The sequence below is a fragment of the Haliaeetus leucocephalus genome, unplaced genomic scaffold (genome assembly GCF_000737465.1).
Source record: "Haliaeetus leucocephalus isolate CR32 unplaced genomic scaffold, Haliaeetus_leucocephalus-4.0 Scaffold184, whole genome shotgun sequence".
NCBI classification, from domain to species: domain Eukaryota; kingdom Metazoa; phylum Chordata; class Aves; order Accipitriformes; family Accipitridae; genus Haliaeetus; species Haliaeetus leucocephalus.
Genome location: NW_010972620.1, coordinates 2,719,735 through 2,737,345, shown reverse-complemented (window position 1 = coordinate 2,737,345; position 17,611 = coordinate 2,719,735). Strand labels below are relative to the sequence as shown.

At 42.1% G+C, this 17,611-nt stretch overlaps 1 protein-coding gene across 2 annotated transcripts in view; it reads left to right on the top strand.

The window, feature by feature from the left end:
• SLC18A2 (solute carrier family 18 (vesicular monoamine transporter), member 2) overlaps positions 1-17,611 on the top strand; it is a 31,270-nt gene that overhangs the window by 10,373 nt on the left and 3,286 nt on the right. For both annotated transcript variants that reach the window (XM_010564704.1, XM_010564705.1), the window contains exons 4-14: positions 1,659-1,742; positions 4,358-4,450; positions 4,889-4,978; positions 5,087-5,130; positions 5,206-5,266; positions 10,479-10,574; positions 14,049-14,127; positions 14,375-14,426; positions 14,884-14,947; positions 16,032-16,151; positions 16,715-16,848. In XM_010564704.1, the coding sequence (XP_010563006.1) occupies positions 1,659-1,742; positions 4,358-4,450; positions 4,889-4,978; positions 5,087-5,130; positions 5,206-5,266; positions 10,479-10,574; positions 14,049-14,127; positions 14,375-14,426; positions 14,884-14,947; positions 16,032-16,151; positions 16,715-16,848 (917 nt within the window). The remainder of the gene's footprint in view (positions 1-1,658; positions 1,743-4,357; positions 4,451-4,888; positions 4,979-5,086; positions 5,131-5,205; positions 5,267-10,478; positions 10,575-14,048; positions 14,128-14,374; positions 14,427-14,883; positions 14,948-16,031; positions 16,152-16,714; positions 16,849-17,611) is intronic.

Below are 17,611 nucleotides of genomic sequence, written 5' to 3'. Positions count from 1 at the left end.
GCTATTTTGCAGGGCCCTTAACAACTAGCTATCGTAGGGGCTTATCAGAAAGATTGTGAGGCTGCAGTGGCTCACGGGTAGAATATGAGTCAAGAGTGTCACAGCGCTGCCAAACGTCGCTGTGGGATGTGCAAACAGGAGCATAGCCTGCAAGTCAGCTGAGATCATTTGCTCTAAATGACACTGATACAGCCTCAGCTGGTGTTTTATGTTCAGTTTTGGCATGGCATTTAAAGTAGTGGCCCAGATGGAAAGAGTACAGAGGAGAACATCAAGGATCACTAGAAGCCTGTGAAGAACAATGAAAGAACCAGGTTTGCTTCAGAAGGCAGGTGTAAAACATACCAGAGTCTATGACAAAAAGGAAGGGAACAAGCAGTTTTCCCTGTCCACTGTACATAAGAGAAGGAATAACGAGCTTAAAACTCAGAGAAAGTTTAGGTTAAATATTAGGAAAACATTTCTAACAGCAAGGGGGCTGAAGTGCCAGAGAAGACTACCTGGTCTCAGAGTCTCTGACAACTCTGGATTTTAGGAACATGTTAGACAAATTTTAGTTGGGATGGAGATAAGCATAGTAAGCCTAATTCATGACAGAGGGGAGTACTGTTGATTTGCTGGCATGCTTTCTTCCTTTATTTTTCTTTATTTTCCTCTGTCCGCGGAGGTAGGGATTTTTGTAAGACCCGGTGAAAAGCCCAAGAGGCACAATGCCACAGGGCGGGTGGGAGAAGTGTATGTGGATCTTGCATTTAGCTGGTCTGTAACAGCTTCCCCCAGCTATAACCTGTCTAGCAAAATTCCTTAGGTGGCCAAGAGATAGGAGCTGAAAAAAGTTTTTAAAAACTCGCTGTAGATATAATGCCACTGACCACGACTCAGGCTCTACAAGCAGAGATGCGCTTGGGTTTCTGGGACGCTCCTACTTTCCAGTGTTGTGGATGGGGACTTTAGCCGGACTGATGAGTGCAGCATCCAGGGGCTCTGTCCCAAAAGGCAGAGTGGAGCCTGGCGTAAAATCTCTTGGGGTGAGAGAGAAAGAGGCACCTCCTCGGGTGAAATTTCTTTAGTGGTCTGCTGTTGGGAGGATCAGGAATTTGCCACAGCCCTTGAACGAGTGGAGCTGGCTGCCCTGCACCTTCAGCCAGCCGTGCTGCACAGCATCTATCGCAGAGCTGGCAACACCAGGGTAAAAACTCTTTCCACCCATTTACTTGTTGGAGGAAACATCGGTGCATGCATGCATGCGGGTGCATGTGCATTAAATCCTGCTTTCCCTGAATGCCTGGAGCTTCAGACTGGGCAGCCCTAAATGAAGCAGTGTGGGGAGGCAAGGCTGGAAAGAAAGGTCTTATTACTCCTTCTGTGTGCAGCTGAATCAGAGCAGGCTGTAATCAAATCCTAAGTAATTAGTTAAAACTGCTTGTGTGCTTGCATTCTGTGTTACCAGGAGGCTTAGACACCTGAGAGCAATTCAACACTGACACATCTAAATGCAATAAGAGCAAATAATGCAGTTAGCATCGAAAGTGGCACAAGTTGCTGTAAACACTTGACTAAATTGTATGAAGTTTTTGTGGTAGTTTCAAGAAATCTAACTTTTTAACCTAGTTAAAGTTAACCTAATTTTAAAAATTTACTTCTATTTTTTTCTGTAGTGTTTGCCTTCTCTGGAAGCTATACATTACTGTTTATTGCCAGGTCACTTCAAGGAGTGGGTTCCTCTTGTTCGTCGGTGGCAGGTAAGAAAAGACATGATAGAGTAAAATGCAGATCACTGATTCTGTCATTTTTAGTCATTTTCTGAATTGTATTTTGTCTGCGGTTTTGATAATTAATCAAAAAATATTTAATTAAATCAATTTCATGTTTTTTCTGTCCCTTTCATATAAAGTAGCTCAAAAGCAAATGTCTTCTCAGACTTCCTTGGTATTTGGGTTGTGGTAAGGTAGAGTACTAAATGAACTGCGCTCTCCCTGGGATTTCTGCATCTGTCCTCTCAACATTTTAAATTCATTTTTAGCCATTTTAAAGGTCATTGGGAACTTATGTTGGTACTTATTATAGTAGGGATAGCAGTTCTGTCTGCTACTGAAATTTCTGTTATAAAATGTTGTTTTCAAGGACTTACCATGCCATCTGCAAGTTTGGACTCAGTTTACCTGTACCAGATTTCCAATAGAAGGTTATAATTTTTAAATGAGTAGGTGAAATGGAGTATGGGTTTTCAGCCCAAATTATTCAACCATTTCTGAGACTGAGATGGTAGAAAATATGTTTTGTTCATGTTAGAACATTTCGCAGTCTTTTGTCGGAAAAATTTCCCATGATGGCAGCAGCAAGATAAATTTGGCTTGGGAAGGGAGGTGAAGACAGTGTTTTGTCAAGAATGTGTCTTTTGGCTTCCTCGGGAAAATTCCCCCTTCCAAGTTGGACTGGTCTATAAGCAGGGTTCACATACGCTCCATAGAAACTTAACAAGAATTTGGCAGCTGGATTCCTCCTCGGTTCCTTTTGCAGGGATTTTGCTCCAGCCCACATCTGGGCAGCAGTGCTGGGGGCAGCTGGGGAGATGCAATGCCCCAGACTGAGCGTTTGAACTGGGAGCAAGAAGCATCTTATGCTTAAGATGGGCTTGAAGCTGTGCAACAAGCACTGGTTAAGCAGAGAGAATTAAGCCTGGATGAAGAGTGGAAAGGGCAGGGATATGGCTAAGGGAGCAGGCAGGGGCTGGGATGAGGAGTGCCTTGAGATACAGCTCTTAGATGAGTACATGACTTTTTTTCATGGGCATCCTACAAAATAGAGCAGAAAAGACCATCTAGTCCACCCCCTTCCTGAAGGCAGGATCAGCTTTGTGTCTGTCATTCCTCATGCACACTTGACAGGCATGTTCTCAGAAGCCTCTCATCTAAAGCCTCCTTACTGTCATGTAAACCCATTTCTGCTTCCCGTACTTGAGAGAACATGAAGAACAGTTTCTTTTCTTTATCTTTGTGGCTCTTTTTCGTATTGCAAGATTATTATGACATCTCGCATCGTTTTTCTCCTCTCTAGTTTTAAACTGAAAGTCTTGCAGTTGCCCCTCACGGATATTTTTCTATACCTTTGCTCACCCTCATTGCTCTTCTCTGGATAGTCTCCAGTCACCCCCCACCTTTTCTTCTTGTCCTGCACCAAAACCAGACCCAGTACTTGGAAGAAACTCTAACTCCTTACAAGGGCCGAGGGCAGTGAAAGCCACTTCACGTATCTCACAGGCAAAGGAAGTTTTCTGTAGTATTGCTGCCAATCAGTCTTTTACCCCCCCACCCCCCGCAATTGTGAATGTAATCATTCCTACCGAAGTGTAAAACTTTGTGTTATCTTGTTTGTATTGTCTCCTATTTTTTTCCAGAATATTTCTCCAAGTTTCACAAATGCATTGTGAATTCTGATATTGTTCTCTAACTTGCTCTTCAACTGTTCACGCAAACAATTTGATGTCATCCGCAATTTTCTAAGTATGTTCATCCACACAGGACCTCTGCTTTTTTGGTGCACACGATGGAGGGTATTCACTTAATGCTCAATCATGCAATATTCTTTCTTTTCTTTTTCTGGCTCACTGTATAGCTGTGGACCCTATTTACTGAGTCCTACTTAAACTTTGATTTGAAAACAGAATTATTAATTTCTATGAGGACTCTTCTGCAGCATTTACCTCTACAGTGTCTGAGTGCTTCACAGAAAACACAAATAAATTGGGCTTCATGTTTTCTTTTGTGAAATGAAGGCTCATCACCAAATGCAGAAGTGAGGCACGTGAAAATAAAGGTCAAAAGAATCCTTTAATTTTGGATGCTGAACTTGAAATACTAATTTTCAAAGTAATCAGCTCTGCATAATACCTCATGCCCAGAACACGGCTAGCACTGACTACAGTTACAGCTGGGAGTGGTCACCAGACCTTTGTGTCAAATGCCCCGACTATAAATAACAGATGGTGAATACTTGTCAAAGCTTTGTTTCACCTAGTTGAAAAGCGGCATCTAAAAGCTCTGTGAAAAAGATGGGGACAAAGAATCTAACAAATGAGGGCATCATTAAATTACCTGAGTAATACTGTATAATAGAACATGGTCTTAGAGACCATTTAAGTTTGCCAAACGTCCTTTTTGCTTCAAGGTGAATTCCATGTGGAGGGGATATATATATTTGTATTTATAGATAGAGAGATACCTGCTGTCATGTCTGTATAATGTTTAGTAGGGCTGGCAAATGATGACCATAAACTATAGTACATAGCTGCCTAATTTTGCATTGTGCTTTTTAAATTTTTTTCTTTTTTTTTTTTTTTTTTTTTTTTATATTTTAGGAATGGGTATGCTTGCCAGTGTATATACAGATGATGAAGAGAGAGGCAACGCAATGGGAATTGCACTAGGAGGCCTTGCTATGGGAGTATTAGGTCAGTGAGATGGAGGCTCTGCTGGCAAGAGAAACCACCCCCCAGCCTTCCCCAAAGCAAGTACTTGGGATCTATGAAAGCAGCAGAAGAGTCTCATCGAGTGCAATGTTATCGTGCTGTCTCCAGATTAGATTCACATTGCATGTTAAGAATAGTTTTTCCCACAGAAGCACATTTCTTATGCGGATACATATGTCAGGCAATAGTCTCTGAGATGTTTGGGTTTTGTTTACACGGAAGAGTATTTTGGGGAGTGAAAAATATGGTTATTGTCATGATCAATGAGCTTTGTGGTTAGTTTTTTGTTTTTTTTTTTTTAAATTGAGCTTTTTGGGCACTGAGTGCCAATAGCAGGATGCCCAAATGCTTGCAGATGATGTTTGCTCAGTCAGAGACGTGGCTTCACAACTGTGTCCTTTCTTTCTTTCTCCCCGGCAGTGGGCCCACCTTTCGGGAGCATCATGTATGAGTTTGTGGGGAAGAGTTCTCCTTTCCTGGTGCTGGCAGCACTAGCTCTGTTAGACGGAGGTCAGTAAATACGAAGAGTCAATATCGCCATGTAGCACATCCCTTTCATATTACTACCATCTAACCCCCTTCTCGAAGAAATGTTACAATATTGATTTCTTTTTGCAGCTGTTCAATTATTTGTTCTGCAGCCATCCAGAGCACAAGCAGAAGTAAGTATTAAGGAAAAACACTCCAGGCAATGGATGACACTTTGCCTTTCCTAATCCCAAGCTTTTGTTTCATAGAGTCAGAAGGGGACACCATTACTGACACTTTTGAAGGACCCGTATATCATTATTGCAGCAGGTATGAGATTATTTTTTTTATTATTTATTTTTCTCTCCTCTTTTCCCTTTAAACCAACTGTTGGTGTTATACCTGGCATCCTGGAATGCCTCAGGCTGAGCTGATTTAAAAATACTGTCATTTGCTGGTTTTATTTACATAAAGCTCAAAGAACTTGTTGGTAACACAGGATGAATATACCAGTAGAAACATAATAGGTAGAAAGTTTGAAATGTAGGTGTCTTTCCAGCTGAGAGGACACTAATGACTTGTGGTTGCTCCTTAAGGCAATGAGATGTGGCCATGAAACTTTCTATGAGGCATGTGAATAGGGCCAAGGCTTTCGGAGGGAGGGATTGCCAGCACATCCCAGGCAGGTGTAGGGAATAACACTGAACTTTGTTTCTGTTTGAAAAGGGAGTGAATTTGGTCTCTAGAGCATGGATTATATTTCATAAAAGGTCTAGGTTGAATGGTGAATGGCATTTGGTATTACATGTATCGTTTGTCTAATGAGTCTTTCTGTCTCAAGGGAAGTTTGCCTTTTTGCGTTGCATTTTGTTGAATATTTATTCTGAAGTCTGTAATTAAGCCTGGCCATTTTTAATGTTCATAAAATATCAGAAAAGAGATCATAATTTTTGCAGTTTTGTTTCTTAATCCTAACCTGTATGTCCAAGAAAGCAATTCTTCCAGGCATATTTGGGGTTTGCTGTTTCTTGGTGGTCTTAGAGAATGACCATGACCCTAACTCTTTGACTAGACACTTGGTCAAGCTGTGACTGAAGTTATACAAACACTTTTACTTGAGATATTCTTAGAGCATTAAAAGACTTTTTCATAGAATGAAAGTATTTGAAGGAAAAGAGTAGCAAAGACAGTACCTGTCATAAGAGATCAGATCTATCATTCATCTAACCCCGTACCTTGTCTCACAGTGCTTAAAGCAGGTGCTGCAAGGTGAGGTTCACCTAGCATATAAAGTAGATTTCTGGAGAATAAGGTAAACCCTGCCAAGGTCTAATGTGTGACAGAACTTGGTTTAAACCACAAAATGTGACCAGGGACTGATTTCAAGGAGTACTTATCAGCTGCTCATGCCAAACTAGTCTTAGCCAAGGAAGAGAAAAGGTACCAAAGACCATGGATCCCACTATTTTGACCACATCCTATGTCCGCTAAGAGTGGGGATGGGCTTTGTTCCTGTTTTCTAACACATTCGCATGGCATTCAATTCCTGCAGCTATTCTCTTCTCTGAAGCTGTTTCAGCTGATGTTTCGGGGCTCTGTAAAGCAGGGCTGCGTGAACAGTCTCAGGGCAGCAAAAGAGTGAAAAGATTCAGGGCTGGGTAGCCTGCAATCAGGACCGTGTGTGTCAGAGAGACCTTACCTTTACTGCCCTGGCTTTTTTTGCCTCTTGCTTCCCTGCACGTGCCTGCAGGTCCTGCCAGTGCCTCCTGTTTCCCCTTCCCATCTTCAATCCAGAGCAGCTGGGCATGACCAGAGAAGGGAAAGGAAGGGTGTACAGAGGAGTAGAAACATAAAGACCCCCTGTTCCGATCCCTCCTGCTCTTGCCAGCTGCGCTGGGTGACCTGTCCTGCTCCCACCAAGCATCAGTGCCAAGGATCTGAGAAAGTCCCTCCCGTGGGTTACCGGCAGGGTTAGGTACAGCACCCAGGGTCTCTGCCTCCCAGGACAGAGACTGCCCATGCTTTGACAGTACGGATGATGTTGATGTTCTCTAACCACAGCCTCTTCTCCCTGTGATTAATTTCCCTTGCAGACCAAATCTGGGTTTTTTTCAGAGCTGAATGCCAAATACCAACTAGAAATTCAGCTCAGCCTTTTTTCTGGCCTATCAGTGCACACCAGTCCAAATGCAGATTTCTTGAAGCACCAGAAATACACTGTTTAAATGTTAATTGCTTCAGTTGGGAAGTTGTTTCTTTTTACAGTGAAAAGGGTCGGGAAGTTTCATTTGGTCTCCCTTACCCCAAGGAGCCTGGTATTTTCCTTGCTCTGTTTTCTAAGATGGGAGCTTCTAATTCTGATACTAACGGGGAAGGTTGGGTAAGCGATTGGTCGGGACGGCAGAGTAGGCTCCATGCTCTGACACCTTGAGGCAATCGTGCCACATTTCTCCATATCTAAGCCAGGATAATGTCTTCTGCTTCACGAGGATGCTGTGAATGTGAATGTCCCACACTGCGTACGATGTTCAGATACAATGATTGTATGAGGAGAAGGTTAAAAGTCCCACTGGGTTTGCATGGCTCAGGGAGGGTTAGAGTTTTTGAATGGCTTTTAAGGTGGTTAACTACCTCATTAAAAAATTGACTGCATCTCTAGCGGGCTGACTTGTTAACCACAACTAAAAACCAGGGACATTTTAGGCATGCTGCAAATGGACTAGCAGCTTAAGTGTTCTTTGCACTCTTGATTTAGGTACACTAATTTCATGGTCTAAACTCAGATTCAATCTCCTGAGTGTGCGTCATACGCTTGAGTCATAATTGTTTGTATTCTCAAAGAACAAGCACTTTCTGACCAATTTGGCTTATCTATAGCACAATATTACTCTTTAACACAAGGTGTCTTGAACTCAAGCATGGTGCTCTTCTCTCTTCTTTCTGAGAGTATGACTGTTTTTCCCTTGATAACGCACATTGCCTGTGAGTTAATAACGGTGACTGTCAGGCAGGAGGCCAGTGCTCTCATTCACTCGCTGTATATATCGCAGTCCCTACGGCCAGTCCTGCTGCCTGTTGCCTTTGGTGCCAGCAATAGCTTTTGCAGGATGAGTTGTGGCCGCTCCTGTTGAACGTGCGCTCACCAGTCACGGTGGGAAGCTCACAAAGATGTGGGCATCAGAGGGACAGGACCAGGCCATATGGCAAGCTCATATGAAAACCTCTGCAAGAGGAACAAAATGTGAGCAAATACAGGTTCTGCCTCCTATGTGGATTGTGTCAGAGGTGATGCTTCAAAGTCAGTGCCATCAGTACTCACTGACCCAGGCGAAAGAAACGTTACTGATGTTTTTTGTCACTGCTGGTAAGAGCTAAGTGAATGAAGTCAATGTCATTCTCGCAGCCAGACCTCACTGACAGCGATTAAAGAAACTTTAGGCTTTACTAGGTGACAAAGCTGCATTGACGGACAAGTTAGTTTAAATTATCAGATCCAAAACCCAGAGTTGAGACAGATGTCATCATGAGCACATGTGTTCCTGAGAAAGTGTGTGACAGCTTTTTGCTGGGTACCTGGTTTTTCACAGAAAAATACCAGTGATGTCTATGGCACTCTGCCAAAAGCTGAGTGGGTTCCCAGCTGCGGAGATGGGATCCAGCTGGAAGGTTGCAATTTCACACCTTCTGGCCAGCATAGGATGTTTAATTTAAAGAAGAAACAATGTAGGATTTATGCCTTTGAGATATGGCCCTCTAAAGAGTGGTAAGCTCCATACAAGACAGAGGAAAAAAATATTTTATCTTCCTTTGGGGAAGCTTTGCTAAGGTAGCACAGTATTGGACTTTACCCTGAATTTGCAGAATATCAGCTCAAGTTCTCACTTTTCTTTTGGGGCACATCCTCAAGATCTGAAGCACCTTTGTCACCATGTACCTGACTAATTTGGTAAGCTGTGGTGATGCTCCCTGACCTAATGAGAAATAGATGCAACACACGTGTGCATGTACACCTGTTTCTCATTTCTTTGTGAAGTTTAAGAGTAGAATAAGACCTTTGCTATTGAAGTCATCTCTGTTAGAATGGCTCTGCACTGTTTGTGGCCTGAAATTTTTTCCAGCATCAAGGAAGCCGTTCGAGCATGGCCGATTTTGGCTCAGAAGAGGGCAGCCCTGAGGTGTTTAACTGAGGCTCCTTACAGACACTACACTAGTGGCAGCTTGCAGCAGAGTGGAAAGGTTAGCTTTAGATCTAACCTTTCGTCCGCAGGGTAGAGCAGTGCTGAACTGTTTCTCCTCGCCCTGGGAAGGGAGTGAGCCAGCTAGCCTGGAAGTTCAGTTTAGGAATTGTGAATACACAGTCTAATGTATTCTGACAGGTTTGAGCAAAGAATGACATCAGTGCTCATTTTGTTTTGAAGTGTATGATGAGGCACTTGTTCCAGGAGAAATAAAATTTCTCTGACCTCAGACAAATTAAGCTTTTTTAAAAAAAAAAAAAAGTAAAATTTGGATAGTAAATGACTGTAAGAGCCTAGAATATTTTCCTAAATTTCAGAGATTATAAATATTAGGAAGAAAAGTGGGAACACAAGTTTGAGGCTGTCACTTCTAGTGACTTCCAAACTCCCTTAAAAGTCATTTTGCAAGGGATTAGCAGAGGGGACATGTCCTATTGCCCTGCATTAGGCTCTGACTGCCTTGGGCTCTTTTCAGTAAGTGGGAAAGGCATCTTGAATCCAAAGAAATACCATGGGGTTTAATAATCCCTGCACTAAAGCTGAAGTGTGCTACTGAGGATAGACACACTTGGCACAAACCCACCGGAGTCTGGATCTGCAGGCAGTGGCATAGGGCAGAGCCGAGCCAGCGGGCAAGACAGAATCAGCATTTCCACTGCCTGTTATCCCTTGCGTCTGGGTGACTAAAGGTCCAGAAATTCAAAAGAGGTTTGGAAGCATTTGAAATTCATAGGGGTGGGCAAGCTCAGCCAGACCCATGCTGTGCTGCAAGGACTTACTGGCTGCTCGCTCTAGGATCTCTACACAAAATTCCCTTTTGTAGAGGATAGACATCTCTGTGGTTGTCTCATGGTATTTTTAGGATCGAGACCTCCACATCTTACTGTAGTCATTCTCAGATGATGGAGGCATAGGGTCAGAACCTGCGCCTCTTACACAATAGGGCTCCGGTTTTGCCCCAGGAGACTAGGTAAAGACCAAAAGATTGTAGTTTTAGCTAATCATTTGTACAACAGTCGGACCTCATGAACTTTCTAAATGTCATCAAGCTCGCTGCAGACTTTCACATTATGAAAATAGCTTAACCTTTATTGTAGAATTTCTAGAATAGAAATATACAGAAAGTTAGTCTTCAGTGATTTTTACATTCTATTCTATTTAACATTAATCAACATTTGCTGCATGGCAAATAGGACTGCAAAATGCAATGTTTTTTTGTAAAAGCATCCATTCTTTGCATGGCTTTTTGTTCACAGTCAAAAGAAATAATAACTACTTTTTTTTCCTCCTGCTCTTTCTCTAAGGATCAATCTGCTTTGCAAACATGGCGATTGCTATGCTTGAACCAGCATTACCGATCTGGATGATGGAGACCATGTGTTCAAAAAAATGGCAGCTTGGTAAAGTACAGCATACTATTTGCTCTGCTATGTTTTGTCTAATGACTGTCTCAGTTCTGGTCCTGTTAATGATGGTCCCCTTACACGCTTCAGGGTAGTAATTTTTTTTACTATCTTTAAATTGTTGGTGTTATACCTGCACAGTTGCAAACATCACTTTGTAAGAAAAATAGGTAGTGGATCGATGTTATTGCAATAGAGGCTCCAGTAAAGGGCAACACTCACATTGCAAGGAGAAATAGATGGAGGCAGCCACGGCGTTGTGCTTGTCCCGGCTCCTTCGGGAGCCCCAGCAGGACCTCTGGCAGCGGCTGCAAAATGCCCGTTGAGCCGCAGAGCCAGCCTAGCAGGGCAAAACGATTTGTTTGGATTCCCTTTGGGAAAAACCCCATCCTCAGTTCCTCGTTTGAATTGCCGGGAGCAGGCAGCCACAGGAGGTGCACTATGTTTGGTGCAGAGCATGCTCATGGCAACACATACTCCTTCCAGGGCTGCTCCTGGTACCACATGGAAGAAGGATGGACTTTACTTAAAATGTGGCCACCAAAGACATAAGGAACACTTTCCCTTGAATTTGATAATTTGACACTTTTCAGTGGTTACTTAGTCATCCCATTCAACAGCAAGCAACAGGAGAGCCCCAACTGGGACTATCTTATAACCTGTAACAGGGACACAGCCTCAGGAAACCAGTGTCCGCAGGCAGACTGAGAATTTGTCCCACGTATCAAGTCAGACTAAAGAGTAAAATCGGGGCAGTTACTTTCTTTTTGAGGTGAACAGAAGGGGGGGGGGGGGAAAATGGACTAACTTCCAGTGTCAGACTGTGTGCGGGAGGTTGATGTGAATTGTCTTGGGTGGGGGGTACCTGGCCTTCGTGTGCCACAACGCATAGTGCTGGTCCTCTGTATCGATCTGACTGGCGTTTACCTTTTTAATAGTTTGTAGGAAAGAGTTACCGTTACAAACACCACAGATACCTATTTGATAAAGTTAATGAAGTGTTCTGTGCTGTGACATTTTGCGAGGGTATTTTTTAATATCAACATATGGCATTTGAAAGAAAAAGAAAAATCCTTCATGAAAATGATGTTCAGCTAGCATCCGACTAATATCCCTACTCTGTAAATGTAGGTGTTCCTACATTACACAGAATGCACAAACCTGAGTTCTAATTAATGCAGGGTGGCCATAGGTAGCAGCCCTTAATGTGCTGCTGTACTGTTGAACATGGTAATGACTGCTAGCCTGTAATATAGCAAAATTAACACACAAACTTAGATATTTTAAACCTCGCAAAGAAAAAGAAAGATCGCTTCTCTACCTCCCTCACTACAGTTCCGTATTACTGGTACAACGAAAATGAGATTTACAAATCTCTTTGTCGAATAGAAGTTCCTAGAAGGAAAATATCCATTTTAAATTAAGACTAATTTTACCCCTTAATGATATAAGTAATTGACTCCATTACACTTTGTCTGATTTGACAGCATTAATTAAAGTTTTTTAAGCCTCCGAAATTATATCTTGAACTGCAGGGTTTTAAGCAAATTATTATCTTATGCAATTTGGAGATCCAGCTGTTTGAAGCATGATCTGAAGAAGGTATAAAGAACCTTGATTTGATCAATTAATGTTACTGTGCATAAAGCTTATTTAGAAAATGACGGTTCTGCTTCAGTATACCACAGCTTACACACCAACCTGCAAGTCTTACTTAACGAGCCTTTGCAGTTTGGGGTTTTTTTGACAGTTGTCAACGTCTGCTATATGTGACCATTTGGTATAAAATGCTAGCTCCAAGCAATGCAAAAATAGTTGCGGTTACACAGGTGAAAATATTTCCCTGGTATCACCATTGTAACCCACAGGGATTTTAATCACAGGATATTGCTGTGCTAAAAATTACCTCTTGGTTTTTTTTTTTTTTCCTTATGAATATCAGAGAGATAGGAAGGAAGATGGATAGGCAGGAAATGAGAAAATCTATGTTGCCTTGGTGAAAGATGAGGAGCATATACACTTAAAAGAAATGGTTTGATTGTGCACTGTAATGTCACGGCTGCTGTCTAAATCTGTATTACCTGATTTAACAGTGACCAAATGGAAGGCTTGTCGTGGCGTGCGCTATTTTGTCAGATTTACCCAGTTTTGTCAGGTTTCCCAGTTTAATTTTTCTTAAGAAAATGCAAAACTTAGCGGGAACAACAGAAAAATACAGCGTTATTACTTCCAAGGCACATGAACCATTCAAGACCATTGCCCAAGGATCCAGCATCGGGCACAGCCGCCCTGTTTCTTTCCCTCTTGGATATTTTTCATACAATGCCACCTTCTCCTCAAGGGCAGTCCCTGCTCTCTCACACACCTGCATCATCCTCCCTGGCGTTTTCCAGACAGCGGCAGCCAAGGCAGTAGCACACTATAATATTTATTAACATTCCTTCTGCAAGGCAGCGGCTTCCTTTGACACTTCCCCTCCGGCTGGGTCCTGCCCTGGGACTTACCTGTAGGGAGAGGATGAATTCTCAAGTACAGCCTGTAATTGGCTTTTAAACCAGAGATATTTCTGGCCACCGTGCAGCCAGCATCTACTCCAGCTACAGCTGCTGCTGTGGAAACCTCAAGACTAGAAAAAATTGCTGGTCCCAACAGTATGTTTTTCTGAGTGGATGTGGGGGAGATGGGAGGGTTTGGGTACCCTCCATCAGGCGCCGAAGGAATGCTCGGGTGCCCTTATCTGCAAGTCATTACATATAATTAGGTTTTTTTAAATTTAAACCAATAACTAATTTTTTAAAATTAAATTTCACTGGAAATATATTGGCTAAATAATTTCAAAACCATGATTTTAAGGTTACTTCACCTTTACATTATTGATATATACTTGGCTTTGGTCGCTGCTTGACCAAGGACCGTATTGCAGCATTACAAACTCACCTTAACGCAAAGCCTCACGGCATTCACAGGCTTGCAGGGGGACCGTGACTTGCAAAGCCGCAGCAGCAGTCCTGCTGCCCACTCCTCCAGGGAGAGATTCACCCACCCCGACTGTCCTGGGCTTGCTGCATGTGCTGAGCATATGCTCCATAAGCCGTGCGACCGCAAAAGAGTTGCCTTCCTTGACCTATCCCAAAGCTTATTGTAGTTAGAGATGAACTTTTTGCTCTTTGTTGTTCCATCCCCTCTCCCATACCAGTTCTTGCAGCTGATGCTGAAAATCTCTTTTCAAAGGCGTTGCATCGCTCCTGCGTTTCATAGATGATGTCCTTAGATTTCATGAGAAGGCTGCAACAAACCGGATATTTGATTTTTTTTTTTTTTTTTTTTTTTTTTTTTTTTTTTTTTTGGGGCTATGCACAAAGAGTCTATTAGATACCTTCAAATCAAAATTGCAGTGTCTGGAATTTATTAGTTTCTTCTAACACTTCACTAAAATCATTGCTGATAAAACATCTCATTCATATTTTTCAGGCGTTGCTTTTATTCCAGCTAGTATCTCTTATCTCATTGGGACTAATCTTTTTGGGATACTCGCACACAAAATGGGAAGGTATGCTTAATTTAAAAATACTAATAATCTTCCAGTCGGTTCATGTACCATTTCCAGTGTTTCCTGGGGCAGTTTTTTGATGATGGAAATTATTAAAGTTTGTTCTATAGTAGCAAGATCGCTTTTTTTGAACATGTTGCTACTTCAGTTGTGTAACTCGGCACTTCATACATGACTTTGAAATATTCAAGATCAGCTCTAACATCTCGGTATCACCGATCTCTGAGTGACATTTCTTCTTTGATAGGTGGCTTTGTGCTTTACTCGGGATGCTAATCGTGGGAATAAGTATTTTATGCGTAAGTAGAAGTTTGTATATCTTTCAAACCACCTGAATATTTGTGTGTTCATCTTCAGATATGTGCTTTCCCCATGAAATTTTGCTGAAGTTTCTGCTTTATAAATACGTTATTAAACAGTGTGTAGCTAATAGGTTCTAGATCAGAGTTTTGAGTGCTTTCAAATTTCAATGCTTCAATTATTTTGAAGGAAGACTGGCTCTGAAAGGAGGAGGATGATCATCCCTTTTTTTTGAGCTGTCACTCAACAGTTTATTCTTGCTCGTAATAGTGTGTCAGTGGTTTAATTGCACAGTTGTCTGAAACAGTAGCCCAGAACAAGGATCAAACTCTAAGTTGCACATTAGTTATGGCACGCTTGGTACTTCTCTGAGAATTTATTTTAGGAAAAAAAGCCCCCTAACCTCATTAGCATGTGCAGTGTGACTTAATTAACTGTCTGAAACTTCCTTTGTAGGTACCGTTTGCTAAAAACATTTATGGGCTCATAGCACCAAATTTTGGAGTTGGATTTGCCATTGGTAAGAAAATTACGACTTCTTACAGTCTGTTGGTTATTCAAAAATGATTTTATATGAAGTTACGTGGAAAATTACTTTTGTTGTCATTCTGGTCTGACAGTGGTGAAGCCTGAGCTGTGGCCCAAACTGGTAGGTAAAGGAAGAAAGTTTAAAGGATGGTGCACAGGCAGTTTGAACCGGGGTGCTGTTAGACAAGCTGGATTCTAAAGTCTGTCCAGAATTGCTCCATTGACCTAAACGGATCTTTCAAACTGTCCATGAATTTATACCTTGTTTTCAGAAATAAAGCGATGCGCTGCCCAAAACCCACAGTCTTTCCTGTTGTGGAAAAGAATTTATATAGACATTTTCATAGAACAAAGAAAAAACAGGCTTAAACAGGAATTCCCAAGCCCATGCACATGTACTCTTCTTCCAAGTAACATGTGTGAACTTTGCTTATGCTGGGCCACGCAGTCAGGCTGGAGTGGAGACCACAGCTTGGGTTTTAGCACTTGGCTGGTCAGCAAATGTTCTGGGGCATCTTCACACACAAGGGATGTGTGGTTAGGAAAGAAGTTACAGGCACAACTACAAATCCTCCGGTATCTCAGCAGTTTCATCAGCTGTCTTGTGCTGTTTCTTGCTAGCAATGAAAGCGTGGGTCAAAAGATGTATTAAAACCACTGTAATAATTTTGGTTAACTGGAGGCTAATGCAATCTTTTAGGCCTACAGTAAGTGTAAGTTCATACAAAATAACTTTCCCCTAAATGAAAGCTACTTGGCTGGTAATGTGAGAGCCTTTGCACGGACAGCTGCTGGGAAGTGGTTGATATGCTCTAAGCTCACATCTCTCTTGTTTTCTAACGAGGGTCACAGGTACATGTCTATACATGTCCTTACATGACTCAGACACAGTAAAGACCATAAAAAGCACAGATAATACAGTCTATTTTTACACAAATCTTCTGCTCATTTAAGAGTAAGCATCCTTTTAGTTGCTTTTGCGTCCCTTTTTAGCACATAGTTGGCCAAGACATTAAAAGAAGAAAAAAAAAAAAGGCAGTATTTTCCTGAAATATGTTTCCCTCCCTCACGACCAGGAATGGTGGACTCCTCCATGATGCCAATTATGGGCTACCTTGTAGATCTGCGTCATGTATCAGTCTATGGTAGCGTGTACGCAATAGCTGATGTTGCCTTTTGCATGGGCTTCGCCATAGGTAAGTCCGGCCTTTTCCTGCCTATAATGCACAGTTAAGAAAAAAGAATCTGCTACGATGCCAGGAGTGAAGCCCAGTGACGTTCACAGGCTTTATGAGCAGGGATTCTTATTTTCTGCAGGAAATCAAAGCAGAGGGAATTGTGTTTGGCATCTGTTCCCCTCCTCTGCTGTGATGCCGTGCTCGGCTTCATTAGCTGTAAGAGGCTTGAAGGTATCGGGCACTGAGCACAAATAGGATATCCCTAGGAAAGGGGCCTTGGAACATTTAAAACTAACACCACAGCTGTGCTCCCAATAGTCTGCGAGGGGAATAACTCCCCACTGACCCCCAGCCTCCTTGAGTGCACGATTCAGATGCCCCTAGGAGCATCTCTAATTTCTTCAATGAATGTGGAGTACGGAGCCAGGAAAGGTTTATGTTATAATTACAAACATGTCTTTACATTCCTCAAACCAATTTGTAAAGCGGGAGTTTTGTATATAAAATTACTGCTGTTTAAAGTGACTGCTGCAAATTTTGTGTCCGAACGATCTTCAGAAAAGCGTTTTTATTTCTACAAGGTCCCTCTGCTGGTGGTGCCATTGCAAAAGCCATTGGATTTCCATGGCTCATGACAATTATAGGGATTGTGGATATCCTCTTCGCTCCCCTGTGCTTTTTCCTTCGAAGTCCACCTGCCAAAGAGGAGAAAATGGTAAGCATAACACAGCTTCTTTCTTTTGGTTTTGTTTCAGTGAAACAAATTAACTTGTTTCTGCATCTTTGCCTCCAATTTCCCCAAAAAGGGACCAGCACAGTTTATTCCACCCTCATGCATTGTCTTTGGAATGAACTCTCTCTCTTCCTTTTATGTCTAAGATGTATAAAGAAAAGCTTTTTATTAGTTACATGTTACAAAGTCACAAATTTGATTATCACAAAACAGGGTGCAGCAGACATTAATCTGCAACAGCATCCGCTGTGGTGGAGTCAGTATAAAAGGCATTTTTGTTTTCCTTGAAGTGCCAGAAATGTATTGACCAATTTTGTTTTATTCCTTTGTGTGCCTCAACCTGTTTTTTTCTCGTGGTCCTCTACAGTATATTTTGCATCATCTTTTTTCCTTCTGCCTCCATACAGATCACCTGCCCTTACAAATTCATGGCTTCTCTTATCCTATCTATACCATGGGCCTTATCCTGACTCTTTTTTTTTTTTAATGTAACTTTGCCAATGACTTAGTTTTCTAGAGCAGTCAGTGCTCCCCAGCTGCTGTGTGGTGTGTAAGAAGAATGATACTTGGCTAAATCAGCATTTGCCCATTCCCCTGCAGCCCACAGTGGGTATCTAGGGACAAGTATCAGAGTAGGTGAATGTCTTGTGATACATCCCTAAAATCAGGGGCTAAGAGACCTAAGTCAAAAGTGACACTGTGATTAACAGCCTTTAACAGACTTCTTCCCCATCGATGTTCACAT